At 42.8% G+C, this 20,773-nt stretch overlaps 1 protein-coding gene across 1 annotated transcript; it reads right to left on the bottom strand.

Moving 5' to 3' along the window:
- Nucleotides 1-10,290: 10,290 nt before the first annotated feature.
- LOC124985656 (olfactory receptor 49-like) lies at nucleotides 10,291-20,411 on the bottom strand. Its single transcript, XM_047554338.1, has 3 exons — nucleotides 20,319-20,411; nucleotides 12,900-13,992; nucleotides 10,291-10,388 (listed from the first exon to the last, which is right to left on the bottom strand). Exons 1-3 carry the CDS (start codon nucleotides 20,409-20,411, stop codon nucleotides 10,291-10,293), a joined length of 1,284 nt encoding a protein of 427 aa, XP_047410294.1.
- Nucleotides 20,412-20,773: the final 362 nt, after the last annotated feature.

Here is a 20,773-nt window from a genome sequence, read left to right as displayed (position 1 = left end):
CATATATCACAGTGGAATCTACTCAGTTATAAAGAAGAATAAAATTATGGATTTTGCTGGGAAATGGATGAAGTTGGAAAATATCATGCTAAGTGAAATAGGCCAAGCCCAAAAAACCAAAGGCCGAATGTTTTCTCTGATAAGTGCATGACAATATATAATGAGGGGGGGTGATGGGGGAAACAGAAGAATGAAGGAACTTTAGAGAGTGTAGAGGAAAATGGGGTGGAGGGGGGTGGAGGACAGAAAGTTGGTAGAATGAAACATATATTAGTACCCTATGTATATGTATGATTACATGAATGGTGTGAATCTACATTGTGTACAACCATAGAGATGAAAAGTTGTATCCCATTTGTGTATAATGAATCAAAATGCAGTCTGTAAAAATAAAAAAGATTTTAATAAAAAAAAATCTCACTAAGAGACCCAATTTGCCCCCTTCCACCCTAATCCTAGAAGCCCCGTGTACTCACTCATTACATCTGTGGATCAGAGAGGCACTCACTTGGATGGATGAGGGGCACTTGGTGCACCTGAGAATCACCTGCATAATTTTAAGGAACGGTTGCTGTGAGCTCATCCCTGTGCAGCCTGTAATTTTAGTGTCTCTAACAGGGTGACAGTATCTCACTGGGGAACCAAGAACTATGAAATTCCCAGTGGAACATTACACTTGCCCCTTGATTGGATTCTGTGCTGGATAGGAGCCATCTGGGGAAAGTGGAGCTCCAAATTTCCTCTAAGTTTCTTTGACAAAAAAATGTTTGTTCCAATTATGTAGACAACCCCAAATTCTCTCATTTTGATCTGAAGTTCAAATTAGCCCACACCCATTCCACATGTTATGATGCTTGCCTTCTGGGGTGAAAGATTCCTAGCTGTGGTTCTGAAGATCCTCTCTCTACAATATCTGAAGTTGGCCCTCTTCCCACTCCATTCTCATGTGGGTTACTTGGTTTCCTGACATTACCACTCATGTATGCCTGATTTCCATACTGAAAATTTCAGGATTCAAGCTGTGTAACACTGGAAAGTGCACTTGAAAAAAAAAAATAGAAAACCAGATCTATAGCTGGAGGTTAAGGTAATAGCAGGTAGATAGAATATAGTGAAAGGTGAGACAGAGTCTGAGCTGGACTCAATTCTGTTGGGAAGCTGAGTGATCATCTCTCATCCTCATAAATAAAGATATAAAAGGCTTGGACTTCCTCTGAATAGTAAAAAGAATAGTAAAAAAAGTTTTTCCCTAAGTAATTGACATAGTATAATATAAAGATTTTTGAGACTTGGAACAAAATGGAAGTACATGATCTAATAAAAAATAGAAACTACTACAACACTGGAGACTAAAGAATACACTATTGAATGATGCATGGATAACAGAAGATATCAGGGGGAGATAAAAAAATTCTTAGAGGTAAACGAGAACAATTATATAACATGTAAAAATCTCTGGGATACTATGAAAGCAGAGGAAAATTCATTGCATGGAGTGCATTCAATAAAAGAAGAAAAAGTCAGCTATTAAATAACCTAAATTTACAGCTCAAAGTCCTAAAAAAAAAGAAGAGCAGATCAACACCAGAAGTAGTAGAATATGGAAAATAATTAAAATCAGAGTTTAAATCAATGAAATTGAAACAAAAGAAACAATAAAAAAATTGACAAAACAAAACATTGGTTCTTTGAAAAAGTAAACAAAATTGATAAATCCTTAGCCACACTACCAAATAGAAGGAAAAAAACTCAAATTGCCAAAATTCATGATGAAAAAGAAAATATCACAACAGATACTATTGAAATACAAAACATAATTAGAAACTACTTTGAAAATCTATACTCCAACAAAATTGAAAATCTTGAAGACATTGACAGGTTTCTAGAGACATATGATCCTCCCAAACTGAATCTGGAGGTCATACACAATTTAAGTAGATCAATTTCAAGCAATGAAATCATCAACAGTCTACCAACCAAGAAAAGTCCAGGACCAGATGAATTCTCAGCTGAGTTCTACAAGATCCTCAAAGAAGAACTCATTCCAATTCTCCTCAAAGTTTTCCATAAAATAGAAGAGGAGAGAACCCTTCCAAACTCATTCTATGAAGCTAATATCACCCTGATACCAAAACCAGACAAAGACACATTGAGGAAAGAAAACCTCAGACCAATATCCCTAATAAACACAGATGCAAAAATTCTTTAAAAAATTGTATCAAATTGCACACAAAAACATATTAAAAAGCTAGTGCACCATGATTATTGGGTTTCATCCCAGGGATGCAAGGTTGGTTCAACATATGGAAATCTATAAATGTAATTCACCACATGAACAGGCTTAAAGTTAAGAATCACATGATTATTTTAATAGATGAAGAAAAAGCATTTGATAAAACACAGCACCCCTTCATGCTCAAAACACTAGAAAAAATAGGGATAGTAGGAACATACCTCAACATTGTAAAGGCTATCTATGCTAAGTCCTTGGCCAACATCATTCTAAATGGAGAAAAACTGAAACATTCCCCCTAAAATCTGGAACAAGGCAGGGAAGCCCTCTTTCACCACTTCTATTCAACATTCTCCTTGAAACTTTAGCCAGAGCAATTAGACAGACTAAAGAAATTAAAGGGAAATGTATAGGGAAAGAACTCAAGATGTGGCTATTTGCCAATGAAATGATTCAATATTTAAAGGTTCCAAAAAACTCCATCAGAAAACTTCTAGAACTCATAAATAAATTCAGCAAAGTAGCAGGATATAAAATTAACATGCATAAATCTAAAGCATAAGATTTATTCATAAACTGAAATGAAAGTGAAATGAGAAAAACAACTCCATTCACAATAACCTTAAAAAAATAAAATATATGGGAAGAAATCTAACCATTTCATTCATCAGATTTGAGAAATTTTCTGATACTATTTCATTTAACAGATTATTCATTCCTTTGGTTTGTATCTCTGTGCCTTCCTTAATCTCAATAATTCTTAAATTTGGTCTTTTCATGATATCCCATAATTCTTGAAGAATCCATTTGTGATTCCTTACCATCTTCTCTGTCTGGTCAACTTTGTTTTCAAGATTAAATATTTTTTCTTCATTGTCTGAGGTTCTGCCTTCCAAGTGATCTAGCCTGTTTGTTATACTTTCTATTGAGTTTTTAATCTGGTTTATTGTTTCCTTCATTTCAAGGATTTCTTTTTTTTTTTTTCAAAATCTCTATCTTTTTATTGAACTGATCTTTTCCTTTCTGCAATTGCTCTTTTAACTGTTTATTGGTATGATCATTCATTGCCTGCATTTGCTCTCTTATCTCATCATTTGCTTCTTAGATCATTTTAATTATATACATTCTGAACTCCCTTTCTGACATTTTTTCTGCCATGCTGCCATTGGGTTCTATTGATATAGCATCTAGGTTTGTTTGGGACACTTTCTTCCCTTGTTTTCTCATGCCATTCCTGTATCTTCCCCTATAGCAGTAAGAATTTGAGGAATTTCAATTTTCTCTCTATTGACTTATAGTGTCCCAGCAGATATCCAATACCTCACCTTGGGTGAGAGATCAATATTAGCAGCACATCCTACAAACAATATGTGTCTTTAACCCAAATAGTCCCTATTAAGATATTAACCATGTTGTCTTAATAAACAGAGATGATGAAGTCAAATTATTATCTACAGCATAACCAATAGACTTGCATTAAGGACCACAATTTCTAATGGTGGACAAAGAGGATGGGGAGAGATGTAGAAGATAAGGCGTCTATAGAGGTACTACATAATAGGAATAGTGAATGTGGAATTAAAAGAAATAGGTTGTTAGCATGAGAAAAGGGAGAAAGAGTCTCCAAGGAAACAGATAGATAATAGGAAAATAGTGTGAGAAAAATATTAATAAAAGAAAAAAATAAGAATATAGTAGATATAATAGTAATAATCATAATACTACTACTAATTAAAAAAGAATTCTGCAATAAAATTATACTGTACTATTCAAACCTCCTATTCTTCAGTAGCCTGATGCTTGAGAGGAACTTGATAATATAGTGTCCCAAGAAGGTTGCTGTCCCACTACATCCAGGTCGGTATTAATCAATGCTTTTGGGCAAAGGCACCCATGTTCATAAGAGGTCAGCTGCAGTGCAGGCACAAGACCGTATGGGATGTGGGCCTGGGCTCTAGACTGCAGGCTGGGGTACAGGCCTGGGCTCAGCGCTGGAGACCGTGGGCCTGATGGTGCAGGCCTGGGCTTGGCAAGTATGCTGATTTTAATAAAAAATAAAAAGAACTGAACGTGATGTAATCCAAACAGCTGAGGAGGCTGAAGCAGGAGGATCATGAGTTCAAAGCCAGCTTTACAACTTAGCAAGACCCTAAGCAACTCTGGGAGACCCTGTCTCTAAGTAAAATATAAAAAGAGCTGGGGACGTTGCTCAGTGGTTAAGCACCACTGGGTTCGATTCCCAATACCAAAATAATAATAATGTTAATAATAATAATAATAATAATAATAATAAATAACAACAACAATGACCACCCTAGGAAGAAGCAAGCCCTTCCCTTGTTTTACAGATGTAGGTATTAAGAATTAAAAAAAAACCTTGAAATATATGCTCCCTAGTTGAAGTGAAGGAATTTTTTTTTTTTTTTGGAGATCATCAAAACCTCTTTTATTCTTTTTTTTTATTGTAAACAAATGGGATACATGTTGTTTCTCTATACATGGAGTAAAGGCATACCATTTATGTAATCACAAATTTACATAGGGTAATGTTGTTTGATTCATTCTGTTATTTTTTTCCCTTCGAAATGAAGGAATTTGAATGCAGGGAGAGAAGTGAGCCACGTTGGCCCAGTTGACTCAGGAGGTCTGTGGAGGTCTCAGCCAGCAGGTAGCACAGGTGCGCCTCATCTCTGGGATTGCAGCTCATGAGGAAGCACTTTCAAGTTTCTAGATTTGTTTTCCAAGCTGTGAGTTGGAGAGTTATTGAACCCCAGGCTCCCAGCTGGAAACCCTGTGTCCTACCCTTCAGAGAGCCAGGAGACACCTCCCACCAGAGGATTTGGAGTCTGCAGCACAGATGTCTAAGCCCCTGGCAGAGTGGCCGCACATACTGCCCCCCAGGGTATTGTTGGTCAAGTAGAGCTGGATCAAGGTGTCTTGCCCCCCAGCATGGAGAAGAGACACTCACAGGCTTGGGCAGTGAGGCCCCAGCTACTGGCCCTTTGGGAGAGTCCTCATTTTATTGCTGTGCTGGGCTGGAAGGCAGGTCCTGCATGCTAGGAAAGTGCTCTCCGCTGAGCCCTGCATTTTCATTAGCTAGAAGTTACTAAAAAGTCACTAATGGGCCCAAGGGGAGACATTCTTTTTTCCCAAAAACACACATTCAGAAGCAATGCTGGATGGGATGAGGAAGCCCAGTGCCTTTGCCCTCAAGCCAGTAGGAAGCCTGGCTAAGGACGGTGCACCTGGACACATGGATCTTCCAGGGGACAGAGAGGTAACCCTTAAATAGGAAAAGGCAGGGAAGACACTCCCACCTCAGAAGCCACCCTGCCCTGCAGACACTCACCAAGGCTTCTGAACCCTGTAGATGAGGTGCCCCAGCCCCTGACCCAGCGGCCACAAGCCCCTGTTTCCCAGATCCTTGAAGCTCAGACCCAGCTCACAGATGTGGGTGTTGCACCGCAACACCTCTGAGAGACCCACACAGGCTTCGTAGCCCAAACAGGAAGGATGCGGGACAATCAAGATGAGGAAGAGAAAAAAGGAAAGAGCACAGGAAGAAAGGAACAGGGAATGTTCAGGATGAATATAATTAATAGAAATTGTGCACTCATCTGCTTCCTGTGCCCATGTAACTGGGAGTGCTGACTGTACAGGGTAGGGAAATTTTATTAAATTAAATTTAATTAATTAATTAAAAAAATTTGGTACCAGGAATTGAACCAAGAGGTGCTTAACCACTGAGACACAGCCCCAGTTATTTTTTTTTAACTTTATCTAGAGACAGGATCTTACAGAGTTGCTCAGTACCTTGCTAAATTGCTGAGTCTGACCTTGAACTTGCAATCCTCCTCCCTCAGCCTCCTTTGTGGCTGGGATTACAGGCCTGTACCAACTACATCCATTTCTGAATAAACTTTTTACAGATGTTTTTCCAGGACTGAAGATTGAACTCTGGGGGCACTCTACCACTGACCTACATCCCCAATTCTTTAAAAAAATTTTTTCTTAATATTGAAACTGGATCTTTCTAAGTTTCCCATGCTGGCCTTGAACTTGGTCTGCCTGCCTCGGCTTCCCCAGTGACTGGGATTACAAAATATGCAGCATTCCTGACTGTGCTAGACTTTGAAGGGACCTCAAAAGAAGTAATTCAGTTAAAACAAAGTCATTGACCCCACATGGCCAGGTGTAGTGGTGCATGCCTGTCATCCCAGTGGCTCAGGAGGCTGAGGCAGGAGGATTGCAAGTTGGAGGCCAGCCTCAGTCACTTAGCAAGACCCTAAGTGACCAGTGAGACCCTATCTCCAAATAAAAAATAAAAAGAGTTGGGAATGTGGCTTAGTGGTTAGGTGCCCCTGGATTCAATCCCTGGCACTCCCCCCTCCCCCACAAAAAAAGTGGTACTTAAATTTTTCACATGACAAAGTTGATTATTTTCCTTTTTACTTAAATTGTGTGGACCACATTTTATTTGTGTAGTCATTCCTCCATGGTTCCATAGGCTGTCTCCACCTTCAGCTGTGGGAGCAGTTCTGCTGTGAATGCTGCATGCACATGCTGGGTCCTTCCTCCACCACGTCAGTGAGAAGGGGTTTGCCATTGGAGTTGACCCTCAAGCCCTCACCCAAGGTCTGCAGCCGCAGCCCGAGTGCCTCCATTCTTGACACAGCAACTGCAGGCTGGAATGCTCCAGGGGGTTTCCTGTTGGATTCATCTCCTTCAGTTAGGGGTTGGTGCTCAGCACAGACACCATCTCCCAACAAGCCCTAGCCTCCAGCAGATACTTCCTCAAGCTGGGAGGGAAGAGACTGGGAGGAGGCCACCATCCTGCTTCTCTGCTGCCGGGTTGCATCCACCTGGTCTGTCAATCACCCTGCACAGACCTACACCATGGTCACTCAGCCTCTACTGGGGATTTGTTCTAGGACCTCTCAAGGATACTATATTCAGGCAGTTCAATCCCTTACATAAAACTGCTTGGTGTTCATGTAATCTTTGCACATCCTCTGTTGTATTTTATCTTTAAATTTTGTTTTTTTGGGGGGTACTGGGAATTGAACACTCTGAGCCATATTCCCAGACCTATTTTTTTTTTTAGAGACAAAGTTTCACTGAATTTCTCAGGGCCTCACTATTACTTTGAACTCATGATCTTCCTGTCTCAGCCTCCCAAACTACAGGGATTACAGGCATGCACCACCACACCTGGCAACTGAAATTTATTGAAAGACTTCTGATGGGGAGCAAGAATTGTGCAGGGCTGGGGTGCCGTCAATGGTAGAAGGCCCTGAATTTGATCACCAGCACTGAAAAAAAAAAAAAAGAAAGAAAGAAAGAAAATTCTTCTGTCTATGTCTATAAGGTACAACAAAAACACATAGGAATTCATATGAATTTTGTGTTTCAACTTAGGTCCCATCCTTGAGTTACCTCATTATGTATTTGCAAATATTCTGGAGCCTGAAAAATCTGAAATTTGAAACATTTCTGTTCCCAAGAACTTTGGGTAAAGACTTTCTACCTGTGCGTTAATTCAAAGTTCTGGGCATGTGGCCCTGAAAAAAACAAACAAACAAACAAACAAACAAAAAAACTTGACACATATTTATGGACCTTTTTCTTTTCCCCTCTTTTTTGGTACCCAGTATTGCACCCAGGAATGCTTAACCACTGAGGCACATCCCCAGCCTTTTTTTTGTATTTTATTAGAGACAGGGTCTCACTGAGTTGCTTAAGGTCTTGCTAAATTGCCGAGGCTGGCCTTGAACTCCAGATCCTCCTGCCTCAGCCTCCTGAGCCACTGGGATCACAGGTGGGTACCACCATGCTGGTCCCTCTCTCTGAAGCTCCTAATCTTTGATATGTTTGCTGCTCTGTTTGCCCATTCATTTCTTTTTCTCTTTTTGTGATACTGGCTATTAAACCCAAGGCCTTGCATGTGGTAGGCAAGTGCTCTATCACTGAGCTACACTCCTAGCCCTTTTTATAGTCTTGAGAAAGTCTCTCACTAAATTGCCCAGACTGCCCTTGAACTTGCAATTCTCCTTCCTCAGTCTCCCGAGTCACTGGGATCACAAATGCCTGCCCCAGACCTGGCCAATATTTCTTGATTGAATATTGTCCTTGACATAAACCCCAGTGTAGTCACAGTGCATGTTGTTCTGGAGCAGGTTCTCAGCTCTGGCAGTACTGGCGTTTTGGGACCAGATCATTCTGGGACTGCCCTGCATATCACAGGATGTTTTGCAGCCTCCCTGGCTTCTCACCACTAAATGTCTGAGAAATCACCTGCTGCCCAGATGTTGCCAAATGTGTCCAGATTATTGGTAAGTGTGTCTTGGTGAGGGGCTGCAGAATCTCCCCTAGTAAAGAACCACTAGAGGAGGTCCAGCCCGAGGGGTACTTATGTAGGTGCCAATGGCACCCGTGTTCCAGAAGCCCATGTCGAGAGGCCCTCTCGGTCCACACTCTAGCTCCACAAGTGCAGCACCTGGATGCTCATGCAGCTCCTTGCACACAAAGAGCAGACCACGTGCTCCCTCTTGATGGTAAAGTCACCGACCACCTCCTGGAAGTGGCTCAGGGCCTGTTGATAAATTCCTCATCCTGGAACTCATACAGACAGCTGGAGAACTCCAGAGAGCCCTGCTGCAGGGTAGAGCCCTTGCTCCTGAACTTTGCTTTGGGTCCATCTCAGCAGTTCCATCTTTGTTGTAGGGTGTTACTGGGGATCGAACCAAGAGGTTCTTAACCACTGAGCCACATCCCCAAACCGATTTTATTTTTTTAATGAAAATAAGTTTTAATACATCAAGTAAATACATACAACGATGCGAAGCATTTTAGTCATTTTCTTCCGGATGTTTTGATCAACTTGCAGTAAACACAGAACTGAAGTCTACATACAGTGTTAGTATGAAAGTTTTCAGGTTCCTTGTTAAATTAAGGAGTTTGCTCTTTCTTCTGTATTTATAGTTTGTACACTCTTAAAATTGACTTCAAAGCACTAAGAATCATGCAAAAACTCAAGCAAAACAGAAGTGCCTTTAAGCAGAATCTACACTGTATGGCACCCGGGGTCAGTTAAATGAAGATGTTCAAGACAAAGTCCTTGGGATCAAATGATCTTATGAAAAGGAACAAAGAACAACTGGGTGACATAAAGTATTCAAAAGATGAAAAGGATCTCAGAGCCAAACAAGAGTTTGCTGTAAAATAACTTCAAACGCATCTTTTAAATCAATGCTTAAAACAAAAACAAAAACAAAACAAAACAAAACAAAAACCTGGGTCATTCCTAACTATTTAAAATGCAAATCCTAATTAGCTTGGAAATATTTTCCCAATATTTTGAGACTGTAAACCTTAGGAGAAAAAAACTTAACTGCTACCATTTTGAAAATGAAGGTTTGATCTGAGCAGGGAAGATGAGCTGTCACCTCTCATACTGTAGGGAGACCCTCCCCAGTTGACAAGGAGGCTAGTATCTGTCCTTCCTCTGTTTCAACCATGTACTCTTGAACCAGTCCTGGAGCATGAATGATGTCTGGCTTTAGTCTCTCCAGGCGCTCTTTCTCCCTGCATAGGTGGGTCTCTTCTCCTTCCCCTTCAGTGATGGCCGGCAGTTCTAAGTGCTTGCTCTGGGGCACCTGGCTGTTCCATTTCCCTGGGTGTAGCCCAGTGATGGTGGCCCATAGTCGCTCAGCAGCTGGCAGTACTGGGAGGATGCTGCTATGCTGGTGGTGGCGAATGGATGCTTCCAGTGGCATTGAGGGCGGTGGCGGGCACAACTGGGCCAGGCCACAAGGACGGGGGCACAGTGTCCCCCACATCCCTGTAACCATCCAAGCACCCGCCCAGGGCCCCTGCACTTTTTGTTGTTCATGATTCCAGCCACACGGGCAAATATACCCCAAACCTTTTTTATATTTTATTTAGAGACAGGGTCTCACTAAGTTACTTAGGGCCTTGCTAAGTTTCTGAGACTGGCCTCCAACTTGTGATCCTCCTGCCTCAGCCTCCTGAGTCACTGGGATTATAGGCATGCACCACTACAACTGGCTAGCAGTTCCATCTTGAACTGAGGTGAACTCTTCCAGCAAAGATGGTTTTCCAGGTAACTTCTCCACTCCTAATTCAGCAGCCCAAGCTGTAAGAAAACAGTGAGTGCAAGAAATTCCTTTCTGGAAGCCTGTATTCAGTCAACAGCTTAGTCATGGTCTGATCTGGGCCTAGCCCACTCTCCCCACCCTCCAGTATATAGCTCATGGCCAAAACGAATTCCTAGAAACTCAAGGGTATAAAGCTATAGAACTTTTCACAGTCTATGTCCTTTTGAAGGATGCTCACATTGAGGAAGGCAGAGACATCCACCCCACCCAACCTACGTTTCTGGAGGTCCTGCTCTTCAAATAGGATATTCTGATTCTGGAGACCATCTGATTCCAGTGGCACATGCCTGTAATCCCAGAGGCTTAGGAGACTGAAGAAGGAGGATCAAGAGTTCAAAGCCAGACTCAGCAATTTAGCAAAGCACTGAACAAATCAGTGAGACCCTGCCTCTAATAAAACGCAAAAAAGGGCCTGGGGATGTGACTCAGTGGTTAAACACCCCTGGGTTCAATCCCTGTTACCAAAAAACAAACATACAAAAACCTTTGGGAAAATCATTTTCATGTAAATCATTGATGCTTTTCTACTCAAAAGTCATATTTCAAACAGTGAATCACTCACCAGGGAGTCACCCAAATTGCAGAAAAAAGCTTCATTATTAGTAAGGTACAGAAAAGCATTATTTGTTTTTAAAATTATCTTAACTGACAAGTAAAAATTATACATATTTATGTTTTGACATGTAAATTGTGGGATGGCTAAATGAAGTTATTCAAACATTTATTATTATTATTATTATTTTTATTATTATTATTATTATTAAATTTCAGGTGCTGGAGATGGAACACAGGGTCTCAAACATGCTCAGACCCCAGAATAGCTTTTTTTCCTTTTCCTCCTCCTCTTCTTCCTACTTTTCTTTCTTTATTTTATTGGGTGGGGGTACTGGGGATTGAGCCTGGGGTGCTCAACCACTGAGTCACATCCCCAGTCATATTTTGTTTTTTATTTAGAGACAGGGTCTCTCTGCATTGTTTAGGGCCTCACTAAATTGCTGAGGCTGGGTTCCAGCTCTCCATCCTCCTGCCTCAGCCTCTGAGTCACTGGGATGACAGGCATGTGACTTCACACTCTTAGGAATAGATTTATTTCGAGCAGTGAAAGGTCCCAAAGAGGAGGCAGATTAAATAAATCATGGCACATTCACTGGGAAGAAGGTGATGCATTCATTCAATAACTAAGTCATAAAGGAAATATTTGCAATCATATAAAAAAGTCCTTATAAAGCAATTTTCAGAGGAAGCAAGGTCAGATGCCAGGGAAATGTCACTGAAATTTCAGGATATGCACAATGATCAGTGGCCTGCCAATAGTTGTCAGTAGGCTATTGTCTAATCAAAAGAGTATTCGGTTCCATCTTCCATTTTTTGACTGTTGATTGTTGATAATTAGCCTCTTTTTCTATTTATGGATTTTATCTCTTTCATTTTTTTTTTTTTTTGGTACCAAGGATTGAACCCAGGGGTGCTTAAATGTTAAGCTACATCCCCAGCCCTTTTATTATTTTGAGACAGGTTTCTGTTAAGTTGCTTACAACCTCACTAGGTTGCCCAGGTTGACCTCAAACTTTTGATCCTCCTGCCTCAGTCTCCAGAGTTGCTGGGCTTATAGAAGTGCACCATCATGACCCACTACTACAGATTTTATTTCTTAAAATGCTTTTAGACTTTCAGTAAAATTGAGAAGATAGGCCAGAAACATTCCAAAACTTTGCACTGTTTTAACATATATTAATATGGCATATTTGTTACAATTAATGAAGTAGTGTTTATATCAGTGTTTATAGAAGTGTTTATATCAACTGTGGTCCATGGTCTGCTCAGATTTTCTCAGTTTCACTGGAATGATTCTGATTCAGGACCAACTCAGGATCCCACCCTCCACCCAGCCATCTTATCCCATTTGGCTACTCTTGGTCATGAAAGCACGTAGGCCTTTCTCGTCTGTGATGACCTTGAGAGTTTGAGGAGCACTGGTCAGTTATGCTACAGGATCTCCTGCTACTGGACTTTGATGTTTTTTCTCATTATCATCCTGGGGTCACTGGTTTTTGGAAGATGACAGAGGTAAAGTGCCATTTGCATCACATCATGGCAAGGGTACACATAAACATGACCTGTCACCATTGACCTTGACCTTGAAGTGTTTGTCAGTTTTCTCTACTGTAACATTACCAGCATCAGTTTTTGAATTGATATTTTTCTCTCCCCACTCCAGTAAAAGTGTCTTCATCTTCTTTGAAAAATAAAATGAAACCAAAGGAAATAGAGTTTCTTCTTCTTCTTTAATTTTTCTTCTTCCTTCTCTTCTTCTTCTACTTCGACTTCTTCTTAAGACAGTGTCTGACTAAATTGTTCAGGGCCTCACTAAATTGCTGAGGCTGGCCTCCAACTTGCAATCTTCCTGCCTCAACCTCTTGAGCTGCTGAGATCTCAGGTGTGCTCCATCACACCTGGCTTAGATGTAGAGTTTTGGAAAACTTTCCTACTGAATATCTTAGAGGAAAATGCTCTGCACCTCAGCAGCATGTCCCTGCTGGCTTTCTGGACCAGCTCATTCCTGAAGCAGTAGATGAAGGGATTCAGCAGAGGTGATAACGTGGTGTTGAAGAAAGCTACTCCTTTGTTGAGGGTAAGTTGCCCAGTCTGCCTGGGGTTGAGGTACATAATTATGCAGCTCCCATAACTGAGTGATACAACCAGCATGTGGGAGGAGCAGGTGGAGAAGACCTTTCTGCGACCCCCAGATGCAGGCATGCACAGGACAGTGCGAAGGATACAGCCATAGGACAAAACCGTCAATAGCACAGCACTGAGCAGGGTGCAAATGGCTACCAGGAAGTTGACCAGCTGCAGGAGCCTGGTATCGGAACATATCAACTCCAGCAAGGGGGTGCTGTCACAGAAGAAGTGGTTGAGGACATGGGGACCACAGAAGTGCAAGGAGAACATCCAGGCGCACAGCACCCCAAGGACCAAGACGCTGGTGCCCCAGCAGGCTAGCACCAGCAAGACACATGCTGAGGGGGTCATGAGAGCTGAGTAGTGCAGTGGGTGGCAGATGGCCAGGTAGCGGTCCCCAGACATCACTGCCAGCAGCAAGGACTCCACTGTGCCCAGGATGAAGTAGAGCCCAGTTTGCGCAAAGCATCTGTCACGGGAGATAGTCCTGCTCCCAGAGAAGAGGTGGACCAACATCTGTGGGGTGACAGTGGACGTGAACCCCACCTCCAACAGGGAGAAGTGGCGCAGGAAATAGTACATGGGGATATGTAGGCGGTGGTCGGCCAACGTCAGGGTGATAATGAGCAGGTTGCCCAAGAGGGTCAGCAAGTAGGTGACCAGGAGCACCCCGAAGAGAAGGAGCTGAAGACCTCGCACATCTGTGACTCCTAAGAGCTCGAAATCCAGCACTGAGGTGTAGTTGGCCTGGGAGCCAGGGTCAGGAGGTCCCATCACACAGGCAGCAGACTTGGAGATGGACGCTGTCCTAGCCCTGTCCCTGCCATTGCTCCTGGCTTGTCCTTGGTCTTCTGGTCTCTGTGGCTTCTTGGAAATCCAGGGGCAGGCAGTGCTGCTGGTCTATGGAGTTCAAACAAGGGACATTTAGAAGGTACTGAGCACAGAATGGACATCACAAGATCATGTCGTCCACAATGACATAAGGACAGAAAGGAGTATTTTCTTTCATCATGAGGGTTTACCCTGCTTTCCCTAGGAGTACTGCTATTTGCTGACTCAAAACTTGGACCAGGTGTTGTGGCTTATGCCTGTGATCCCAGAGAGTTGGAGACTGAGACAGGAGGATGACATGTTCAAGGCCAGCCTCATCAACTCAGCAAGACCCTGTCTCAAAAAAATAAAAGAGCTGGAAGTGTAGCTCTATAGGAGAGCTACTCTGGATTTGCTTCCCAGTGCTGAGAGAGAGAGAAAGGAAGAAAGTAAGGAAAAAAAAAACAGTGGAATTACTGTTAGTAATGTCTTTCATTTAACTCAATATATCCAAAACAATCAACATGAAGTCAATGTGAAGAAATCATCCACTAGTCTCTTTCCACTCTCATTGTTGGATTGTGTATGGTTGGGGCTTTACATTCACAGCACACCTCACTTTACATTAACTACATTTCAGGTATCAACTAGACAGGCTCCTCATGGCCACCATATTGGGTAGCCAAGGTATGGACCATTTCTCCATTCCCCTGGTCTCTTGACATCCATTGTCATCCCCTCCATTGCATCTTCCACACCTACCTCAGAGATCTCTCTAACACTCAGGCTGATCCTGTCTCTCCTCTGTTCCGAGGCCTTCCATGGCTCCCCATCTTCCTGAGAATCAAATTCCAGCTTCTCAGTTTGGAATTCAGGTCTCTGGATGATGGGAACCCAGCTGATCTCTACAGTTCATCTCCTTTTCTCCACCACGTGAGTCATCTGTGTCTTGTCACACTTCTAAGCACATTCACCTTCAGTTGCCCTGGGCTAAACCAAGTGAGTGAGTCAACTCAAGTACCATTGTGTAGGCCACAGTGTAATAAGACTATGGGAGAGAGCAGAAGAGCAGAGGTGAACTTGGCATTGTCGTGGACCAGTGAGCTAAGGATTCTGGACTGGAATCAGAAAGCAGCAGAGGCCAGTGGAGGCTGGTTGATGGGGAATGAAAGCCCACACTCCTGCCTTCAAACAGGGAGTGAGGGTGGAAGACAGGGGACTCTACATGCTCCTCACTGCCCTAAGCATTGGATGCTCTGGGTATCTGAAGGGAGTGGAAAGATGTCCCCAATATAATAACAGCAATAAAATCACTGAAGTTTAGTCAGTCTACTAAATTATAGTCACTAAGCTAGTGTGTGCATGTGTGTGTGTGTGTGTGTATGTGTGTGTGTGTGTTTTGCAGTTCAGGAACTGGAACTCAGGGCCTCTCATCACATACTAGGCAAGGGCTCAACTACCAAGCTACAGCCTCAGCCCTTTTTATCTTATTTTGAGACAGGATTTCACTAAATAGCTAAGACTGGCCTTGAACTCATGTTAGCCTTTCAAGTAGCTGGGTTATATACATGTGCCACTATACTGGTTTAAGCTAAAATATTAATTTTTAGGAAGGAATTTGTGACTTCACAATTCTATTCTCTCAAATGTGTTCTAAAATAAAAAGATTGTGTACTCGAAATTTGACTTTGTCCCCATAGTGTTCAGAATGAGACAGTAAATAATTTAGACCAAAAAGGTAAGTTGCTCTTCTATACTGAAGTATAGACAAAAATTCATAGGATTATCATAAATGTCAGAGAAAACCTTCCTGAAATAATAGAATCACATTTTTTGTATCTTAAATATGAGCCTTTGAAAAGTATATTTGTTGATAAAAGGAAACATCTGATGACTGCTCAGATGTCTTTTTTTTTTAACCGATGATTGAACTCAGGCACTTAACCACTGAGCCACATCCCTAGCCTTTTTTTTTTTTTTTTTTTTTATTTGGAGACAGGGTCTTGTTGAGGTGCTTAGGGCCTTGCTAAGTTGCTGAGGCTGGATTTGAGCTCATGATCCTCCTGCCTCAGCCTCCCAAGCCACTAGGATTATAGGCATGTGCCACTGTGCCCAGTGACTCTAATGTGTTGATGGCTTCACAAATAGGTGGAACATGGGCTGTGTCCCCAGCTGGCTTTATTCACTTTAGTAGCAAAATTAGAAAACGTCAACGAGGCAGTTATATCTGTGGACTTAATGATAATGTAAGGACTTCTCCCTGTGAAGCTTGTATTTCAAACATACTTTTTTCCTCTTATCAAGTTTGAAGAATTGGAAGGAGATGATCCACACATTTAGAAATAATATGGCAGCCACTTATGTCTGAGTGGGTTTGTTTACTGTGTGCAAAGAGGTGGGTCAGCAGTAAAGAAGTGAATGTCAACTCCAAAGAGAACCCCTGGCATGCAGCCTTTGAATCACCTCTTTCCTGCTTGTGGGCAGAATCATAGCCTCTGGGACAGGAGTCCCCTGTGTTTCTCCTTTGCTAGCAAAGCAATAACACTTTCTTTTTCCTTTTTCTCAAAGTCATATCCTTGTTATTGAATTGGCATTGGGAACAAGGACTAAACTTTTGGCCAGGCAAGAGGGAGGGCTGTTAAAATAATCTCATTTCCTCTGCCTGCTGGCACAGTTCACTCCCAGCCTGGGTTCTGTCCAACTAAAGGTTTGGCTACCAAATATTAAGCCAATGTTTTGCTGTGACAGGCCTGCAGGAAACCTGACTGCCTCCCGCCTCCACAGGCCAGGACAACTAAGGAATCTCTCATAAGCCCCAGGACAGAAGTCTCCATCCACCTCTCTCCACCTGGCTCCATTCCCACCCCACTTGACTCAGGGAGGGCTCTGCCACCTCAGGTCCTCCTCTATCTTCAGTGCTTCCCTCCTGCTCCCCCAGGCTCTTGTTATCAGCAGGGAACTTACCTGGAATTTACACCATCCCCTTTATCAGGAAGGATCCAAGTTCTGGTTCTAGAATTTTTCCAGAGAAGAATATGCCATGAAACAGACAAAAGGAGCAGTTGATTCAGTAAACCAGTCCAAATGACAAAGACATGGAGAAGCCCCAGAGAGGAAAGAGACGCACCAGGTCAGACAGACACAGAAAGAAAAGAGAATGGAAGCAAAATCTGAGGAGTGAATGTATGAGAGGCAGCTGAGGAAGTGCAGACCAAGTGAGGAGGGACCAGAGAGCCAGACCACAGAGGAGACACTGATGGAAGAAGAACTAATAAATTCAGAAAAGTAAGACAGAAGACATGAGAGAAAGAGAGGCCGGAGAGACCCTGAGTAAGCTTGGACCACTCTGGGTCTGTGAGGTGCTTGCTGGGGACCAAGTTGTCTTGGTCTCCAGAGGCCACTGCCATTCTAGAGACCAGGTCACACCCCAAATATTAACCCGGGGGAGTCATTTCCCTTTCTGTAGTCTCCTGCCTCATCCTACCTCCAGAGATTCTATGTGGGAGAGGGTCAGGCCTCAGGGACCTGGGAAACTTTGAAAACTTTTAATCATCCTTAAGGGACTGATTAACTCAAGTTTCTACAAACATGGCTCATGGGAACTTGTTTGGGGGCTCAAGTTTTAGGAAAAGTTTTTTTTTTCTTTCTTTTTTTTTCCTTTGTTTTCTTTTCTCCCAAAATAGAACATGATCAGGCTTCGTTGAGAGAAGAGGCAGAGTAAGGGTGAGGCTGTGATGGGGGAAGCAAAGAAATGTGGAGGTGGCAGGGGGAATAGGAAGACTGGGAACAAAGACAGGGTGTGCCTTCAAGTGTGTCTGTAAATTAGCCAGGGTAAGCTGGGTGTGGTGATGCAGGCCTGTAATCCCAGCAACTTGAGAGGCTAAGGCAGGAGGATTGAGAGTTCAAGGCCGGCCAGCCTCAGCAACTCAGTGAGACCCTAAGCAACTTGGTGAAACCCTGTCTCTAAATAAAACAAAATAAAGTGCTGGGGATGTGACTCAGTGGTAGAGCATCCCTGGTACATCCCCCTAACAACAACAACAACAGCAACAATAAAATCGCAAGAGCAAAGAATTCTGGGTTGGTATAGCCTCCGTTCCAGGAAGGTTGACTGGAGATTCAGCAACTCCAAGGACATGACTTTATTCAGTGGGTGAACAATTGTGAAGTTCAAAGTCTCCTTCAGCATAATTTACAGGGTTACTAAAAAATCATCAGTGCACCAAAAATATCATGTTTTTTATAAGAATGTGCTTACTCTTTTTTTTTTTTTTTTTTTTTTGTAACAAGGATTGAACCCAGTGGCACTTAATAACTGAGCCACATCCTCAGCCTCCCCCCTCTTTTTTTTATTTTGATGCAGGGTTTTCCTGAGTTGCTTAGGGTCTCAATGAGATGCTGAGGCTGACCTCCAACTTTCAATCCTCCTGCCTCAGTCTCCCAAGTCCCTGGGATTACAGGTGTGAGCCACCACACCCAACTTAGCTATTGTTCTTGAATGACATATAACATCTTGGTCTTTGCTTCCCTAGCATCCAGGTGAGGGAGCATGATGGACTCCATTGTTGTTATTTCCACCTTTTTGGGTTTCCTCACTGTACAATTAGCCCTCACTGTACAAACAGAATTAAGGACAGTCAGTTAGTGTAGAAATAGGGGATCTAGTCAAATGGAGGAAATGAAGCCATGAAGCCATCTGCCTCTGGAAGTTGGAGACTGCCCCTGGAAGAATAGAATGTCAAGGATCTCCAGAGCTCATTGATTACCAAATTTACCTGCCTTTATCAAGGACTGTTAGCATGGAGCTGCTAATTAATGCCCCCTGGGCCCTTACCTGCCTGAATCATGTTGGCCCTTCCCCTACCCATGGCTTCTCACTTAATGCAAAACCAGGCCTAGTCACTGTAGGCAGGAAGGAGAGATAAGGGGGGAGAGAACTGGAGAACAAAAGAGAATTTATATAAAAACCTATAAAAGATGGAGGGTGCGCTCACTTCTTGGGACTTTAGAACATCAGTCATGGCCCCCTTCTTCCTCCCGGGATAAGTCTGTACTATTACCTTTAAATAAAAACTGCTTAATATGCTTGCCTTGGCGTGCTTCTCTAGTGTTCAAACTTCAACATTAGAGGGAGCAGAACTTGTCACTGTTAAATGGCAGTATCACTATTGTCTCTCAGGAAGATTCCTTGGTGAGGAGGGCAGATCCCTGCACCCATAACCTGCCATAGCAATTTAAATCACAACAGCAAGCCAAGATCCCCCAGATAAACAAGACCCATGTTCATGGGGCAACCAGAATAGCCTCACTAATGATGAACCTTTCTGGTTTTAGAGTTTCAAGGGCCAGGGTTTTCAGTGCCTGTCTGCTCTGTCTGTTCAGAGCACTAATCTGGTACTTTTGCACAGCACTGGTTTCCTATGGGGCTGTTCACTCCACTTTGGGAGGCGGTCAGTGTGGCAAGTGTCAGCCAATTTCCCAACCCTGCTTTCCTCATTTGGTGCATTTCTTCAATTAAGAAGACAAGGGCCTCACAGTGGATTAAGGCTCTGGTTCTATGCAGTCCCAGCACTGTGATCTTCATCTCATTCACAACACTGGCCCCATGTGCTGAGAACAAGGCTAATGACCAATACAACCATGGTGTGCATTTCACACAAAACTGTCTCTTGCAAGTGTCCCAACCGAACTGACACTTGGATAAGGCTTTGGAAACTTTGCTGGGACGTATGGCATTCCCCCATTGCATGTTCCAGTCCAATTGGTAGGTAAATATGGGCACCTACATTGTCTATGTACCCATAAATATCCTAGAGCCATGAAATAGGCATGGCTCCCATTTCATGACTCCCACTGTTAGAACATTTCACTGTTTCTTTTCTTTCTTTTTTGGTATCAGGGACTGAACCTCAGGGACACTCAACTACTTTTAGTAGTTGCATATTTTATTTAGAGACAAGGTCTCATTGAGTTGCTTAGCGCCTTTTGCATATTTTATTTAGAGACAAGGTCTCATTGAGTTGCTTAGCGCCTCGCTGTTGCTGAGGCTTGCCTGCAACTTGTGATCCTTCTGCCTCAGCCTCCAGACCTACTGGGATTACAGGCATGTGCCACCATGCCCAGCTCTTGCTGTGCTCTTTACATCTACCTTTGGCTTCTGCTTCTTTACATGGAGGAACTGTGGGTCCCTTTTCAACTCTTGCTATGATTCCAGCAAATTAGCATTTGACTTACCATCTATTTTAATTCTATTGCCCCACATTCTCAAAGGTGTATCCACATTTGGGCCCTTGTTACCTGAATGGGTTCCTTTCTCATCAGAGGAGACCCTGCTGCAGTGGCCTTAGTGGTAGCTTGGACCCCTTTCATTGGCATCTTTCCTCTGTCACCCAGAGGCTGCTCACCATAGTGGTTACCTCTTTAATACAGAAATCCATGTAAGGAGCTAAGATGGCCATGAGGGACCCAAAAGCTGTAGATGGGGCATTCTGTAACACTAGGTCCCTCATGCTGAAGTAGGATAGAAGAGACTGGACACCTGAGGAATTTTCAGGAAGTGAGTTTTTTGACTGTAGGGTTTAGAGGTGGCTCTTGCCTAAGGATTCTTCTTTTGAATAATGAGTGTAGGAATTCTTTGAACTTTACACCCAGTGTGGGGAGGCTAGGAGGTCCATATGATAAGCATATTTCATTGCATCCTCTAGACAGACAGGAGTGTGATTTTTTTTTCTGCAAATCTGGCATTTATAAATAAAGAAGTTACAAACCACAATGCCATCTGCAGATTTTTCTGACAGTTGATATCCTGTGCAAAAAGCACTCTGATAAGAAGAGGAACTTATGTGCCACAAATATGGTAGGGGTTTCTGCT

The sequence above is a fragment of the Sciurus carolinensis genome, chromosome 5 (assembly GCF_902686445.1).
Source record: "Sciurus carolinensis chromosome 5, mSciCar1.2, whole genome shotgun sequence".
NCBI classification, from domain to species: domain Eukaryota; kingdom Metazoa; phylum Chordata; class Mammalia; order Rodentia; family Sciuridae; genus Sciurus; species Sciurus carolinensis.
The sequence above is the reverse complement of the archived record's forward strand: the minus strand, read 5'-3'. Positions and strand labels throughout refer to the sequence as shown.

Excerpts from the sequence above, each read along its gene's own strand:
- LOC124985656 (XM_047554338.1), bottom strand. The coding sequence starts at position 20,411 with ATGAGGGACCTAGTGTTACAGAATGCCCCATCTACAGCTTTTGGGTCC. Across the intron at positions 13,993-20,318 it reads TGGATTTCTGTATTAAAGAG|ACCAGCAGCACTGCCTGCCC; the intron begins GTAACCACTATG and ends TGAACTCCATAG. Across the intron at positions 10,389-12,899 it reads ATTTTCCTCTAAGATATTCA|CTTGGGCTGCTGAATTAGGA; the intron begins GTAGGAAAGTTT and ends GTTTTCTTACAG.